This window comes from Otolemur garnettii, unplaced genomic scaffold (assembly GCF_000181295.1).
Source record: "Otolemur garnettii isolate 467f Iridium unplaced genomic scaffold, OtoGar3 scaffold00099, whole genome shotgun sequence".
NCBI classification, from domain to species: Eukaryota; Metazoa; Chordata; class Mammalia; order Primates; family Galagidae; genus Otolemur; species Otolemur garnettii.
Window position 1 is genome coordinate 119,949 of NW_003852494.1, and position 4,787 is coordinate 124,735.

Genomic DNA, 4,787 nt, shown 5'->3' on the forward strand with positions numbered 1-4,787 from the left:
CAGTTTTTAGCTGGGGCTGGGTTTGAACCTGCCACCTCTGGTATATGAGACTGGCACTCTACTCCTTGAGCCAAAGATGCTGCCCCCAAGAGCCTCCATTTCTTTTTTTTTGAGACAGAGCCTCAAGCTATCACCCTGGGTAGAGTGCCGTGGCATCACAGCTCACAGCAACCTCCAACTCTTGGGCTCAAGCGAGTTTCCTGCCTCTGCCTCCCAAGTAGCTGGGACCACAGGTGCCCGCCACAACCATTTTTTGGTTGCAGCCATCATTGTTGTTTGGCAGGCCCAGGCTGGATTCGAACCAGCCACCTTTAGGTGTATGTGGCTGGCGCCTTAGCCAGTTGAGCCACAGGTGTCAAGCCAATATTGTTGCAATTTAACAGGCTCTCCACACCCCTCCCACCCTACCCTGCTTAACAATTCAAATTCTGGGGACTTATTGACCTGAGAGATTTTGTAGGAAGAATTTTTTTTTTTTTTTGAGACTTTTAGCGTGCATGGGTCATTTTTCTTGGTTTTGCTGCTGATCTTGCCGAACTTTCTGTCACTCGATGAGGAAAGAAGCCAGCTGGTTCTTTATGAGTTCTTCTGGGGAACTTTGACTGTGACCTGTAAGCGGGGCACAGAGAAGCTGTGAGACCATCATGTATCTGAGCATCCATGTATATGTGTATATACTTGTAAAATTGGGCTTACAGCGCTTACTTTGTATCCTGCTTTTCACTTTAAAAGGCAAGCATTTTCCAAATCAAATATTCTTCAGAAATATTTTTAATGGCTACCCTGTGTTCCCTGATTGGAGTGTTCCGTAATTTCCCGGGCATTCAGGTTACATCTGATTTTTCCCTCTTAGAGGTAATGCTGTGAGGAACATGTATGGGATGTATGCTTTCTTTGTACTTCAGATTCATCCTTCAGGCTGTTTTCCTAGCTCTGAGACTGTAAAACCAAAGGCTATGAGAAGCTTTTGGCCCTTGATATCTAATGCCTACTTGCTGATTCTTACTAGAAACCTTTCCTTGTTGCTTCTGCCCACTGGGCTCTTTCCTTCCTCTCATGATTTTTAGGCCTTGGGAAAATGACCATGTAGGAAATGACCGTGTAGGTTGATGGGAGCAAGTCCTTAGTTCTTTCTAATGGTACAGAGCAGAGACTGGGTCTTTACCCACTCTTGTAGTTTCTTGGGCTTCAAAAGAGAAATCACTAAGAAATACTGATGGCCTCAAGCCAGAGGGAGAGTAGGCCCTGCTCCCACAGCAGCCCTTCACTCACAGTCTTCACTTCGGTGTACGCCTGCAGACCATACTCGCCCAGCTCCCGGCCACTCCCTGACATCTTGTAGCCGCCAAATGGTGACTGGGCCCCAAACACATCATAGCAGTTGATCCTATAATTTGAAACAAGATTGTAGAAATCACTCTGTGGGGTTATGTGTTACACCCTGGGACTCCTTACATTGCTCTAAAATGTTATTAAGGAAATGGATGGAACTGTGGTAATAACTAGCCTCAGAGGATCCAAAGCAAACCCCGTGAGACAGAGCCCTAAGTCATCTTTGTCCTTCATGGTGTGCTCACAGATGGATGGAACTGAGTGCACTGTGTGACAGGTTCCACTTAGAACTAATCATTTGGTAGGTGGCACCTGTGGCTCAGTGAGTAGGGTGCCAGCCCCATATACCGAGGGTGGCAGGTTCGAACCCAGCCCTGGCCAAACTGCAACAACAACAACAAAAATAGCCAGGTGTTGTGGTGGGCGCCTGTAGTCCCAGCTATTCAGGAGGCTGAGGCAAGAGAATTGCCTAAGCCCAGGAGTTGGAGGTTGCTGTGAGCTGTGATAGCACAGCACTCTACTGAGGGAGACAAAGTAAGACTCTGTCTCTTAAAAAAAAAAAAAAGAAAGAAAAAAATTAAATTTTAATTAAATTTAAAATTCACCGTTTTGCCAGGCACAGTGGCTCATACCTGTAATCCTAGCACTCTGGGAGGCTGAGGCAGGCGGATTGCCTGGGCTCAGGAGTTCAGTACCAACGTGAGCAAGAGCAAGACCCCGTGTCTACTAAAAATAGAAAAACTAGCTGGAGCATGGTGGTTCCAGCTTCTCGAGAGTCTGAGGGAAGAGGATTGCTCAAGCTCAAGAGTTTGAGGTTGCTGTGAGCTATGATACCATAGTACTCTATCCAGGACAACAGAGTGAGACTCTGCCTTAACAATAATAATAATAATAATAAATAAAATAAAATTTATCATTTTAAGGCATATAATTCAGTGGTTTATAGTATATTGACAATGCTGTGCAACCATCACCACTGTCTAATTCCAGAATGTTTCTATTACCTCAAAAAGAAGCCCTGTGCCAAACAGGCAGTCACTCCCCATTCTTCCCTCTTCCGGCCCCTGGTAGCCACTCATCTACTTTCTGTCCCTATGGGTTTGCCTGTTCTAGATATTTAATGTAAATGGAACCGTACAGTGTGTGGCTTTTTTTGCCTGGTTTCTTTCACTTATGTGTCATGTTTGCAGGTCCACCCATGCTACAGCACGCGCCAGTGCTTCTCTTCCTCGTCTACCTGTGTTGTTCTCTAGTGCGTGGGCAGTCCATGTTGTGCTGATCCATGCATCTACCGATGGACATTTGGGCTGTGTCCACCTTATGGCTGCTGTGAACATTCATGTGCACGTTTTTATGTGGATATTTTATCTCTCTTGGGTATATACCTGGGAGTAGAATTGCTGGGCCATATGGTAGCTCCACATTTAACTTTCTGGGGAACCACCAGGCTGTTTTCCACACTGACGGTGCCATTTTCCATTCCTACTGATTTTCCCACCTCCTCACCAACACTTGCTATCTTCTGGGGTTTTTTTTCCTTTATTTATTATTATCATTATTATTATTTTTTATTGTTGGGGATTCATTGAGGGTACAAGATACCAGGTTACACTGATTGCATTTGTTGGGTAAAGTCTCTCTCTCTTTTTTTCTTTTTTTGAAATTATAGCCATTTTAGCAGGTAAGAAGTAGGTAATGTACTCTTAGGATCAGTGTTGCAACCATGAGCACTGTCATGGTTGGTCTCCTGTCCTGGTCCCCATGATGTGTGCCCAAGGAGAGCTGTGATCTGGAGGCAGGCACTCTCTCATCTATTGACCAGACCCTACCTGACCCCAGGAGAAACTAAACTCAGCTCCTCAAATTCTAGGATGGTGAGCACTGGATTATAGAAGCCCATGGCTTTGGGGAATCTCTGATGAGTTGTGAGCAGCCAGGGGGAGGCTCTTACCACACTGTGCCAGCCTGCAGGGCCTGGGACAGATAATTGGCCTTGTCCAAGTCCTTTGTGAAGACGGCCGCTGCCAGCCCATACTTGGAATTGTTGGCTCTCCCAACAACTTCCTCTATGGTCTTGAACTTCAGGATCTGCATCACTGGCCCGAAGATCTGGGGTGAGAAAGCAGAGGAGGAGGGTGTGGCAACATGGAAACACATGCTACTGAGGTGGGGACCTCAGATACTGGATGTGGGGACAAGTTCCCAGACATACCCCAACAGTTCCAGCAAACTCACCAGAAGGCAAAGTGGGGGAAGCTAATGGGGAGTGATTACCTTCCATGTGCCCCATGCCTTACGTGCAATATCTTCTTTCTAAACAGCCCTGTAAGGTACTGGTTATTTGCATGTGATATCTAGATTTAGTGCCAAGGAACTTAAGTCAAACATCCAGCAAATACAATCTAGATGCAAGGCACAGGCTAGCTGCTGAAGAAACAACTATGAACAAAATGCGGTCTTTGCTCTCCAGATGTTCCAGGCTTATTTAGTGCTTTCCCCACCCTATTCCTGGAATGAGCCATTTCTTTTCTTTTTTTTTTTGAATTTATTAATAGTTTATTTATCACTCATATTCATAGCTCAGGAACACAGGTCAGTGACAAACGTCTATGTAAATCAGCCCAAAGAAATTCTTTATATTTCAAAATTATTTTACGCTCTGAAAGACACCAGCCTTCCTCATCTCCTCAAAATCTTTCATAGAATCATAATTTCTATAGAAATCCGCATATGCCTTCCTTCTTGGTTCGGCCACAGCAAACTTATAGAAAACTGCAACTCCCAGGGATACAAATGCTCCGGCAATATGAATCCGCAGGCACCTGGCCAAGAGGCCACACATCTGAGGTTTGGCCAAAGCACTGGAAGCCATGGTAGTTACTGTCCTTGATGGATTGCCAACCTCAACACGTCCTTCCCCAAATGAGCCATTTCTTAAAGAATTATCTTTTTTTAAGGAATACTGATTTCTTTGCATGGGGAAGGGTACTTAGAAACCAAGGCATGGGTGGTAAGCATGCTTGCTGCTGTTGAGGTGTCTGCTCTCAGGGCCTTTCAGGGGAGGCTGTGGAGAGACTGGCTATAGGGGTTATAGTAATTCAGGGGCTGACAGGGGAGCCCAGAGGGGCCTGAGTGGGTGCCGGGGAGGGCAGTGTTAAGGAAGGACTTGCAGAAGTGATAGCCAAGCTATGATACAACAGAGTGAGGTGAGGAGCAGAGAGGGAAAGGACACCCCAGCACAAGTACTCCCAGCGCCTATTCTCACTAAATCCCACTCTCCATTAGGAAGAACTCCTTGAAGAACTGGCTGATTCCAGGATGGAGCTGGGAGAGGTCAGCCAGAAGCTCATTGTGGTGGGAGAGCACACCCAGAAAGTCAGGCATCACATGTTTCGTGCACAGGCAAAGCAGATGCATTTTTGCCCTTGTGAGAAACTGATATTTGAGATTTTAAA

At 45.9% G+C, this 4,787-nt stretch overlaps 1 protein-coding gene across 1 annotated transcript in view; it reads right to left on the minus strand.

Annotated features, from left to right (window-relative positions):
* Positions 1–479: 479 nt before the first annotated feature.
* Positions 480–4,787, minus strand: part of ALDH2 (aldehyde dehydrogenase 2 family (mitochondrial)) — a 33,863-nt gene continuing 29,555 nt past the window's right edge. Inside the window, exons 11-13 of the mRNA XM_003795983.3 lie at positions 3,284–3,441; positions 1,273–1,387; positions 480–609 (exon numbers count right to left, since the gene is read on the minus strand). Coding sequence (XP_003796031.1) covers positions 577–609; positions 1,273–1,387; positions 3,284–3,441 — 306 coding nt within the window. The 3' untranslated portion in view covers positions 480–576. The remainder of the gene's footprint in view (positions 610–1,272; positions 1,388–3,283; positions 3,442–4,787) is intronic.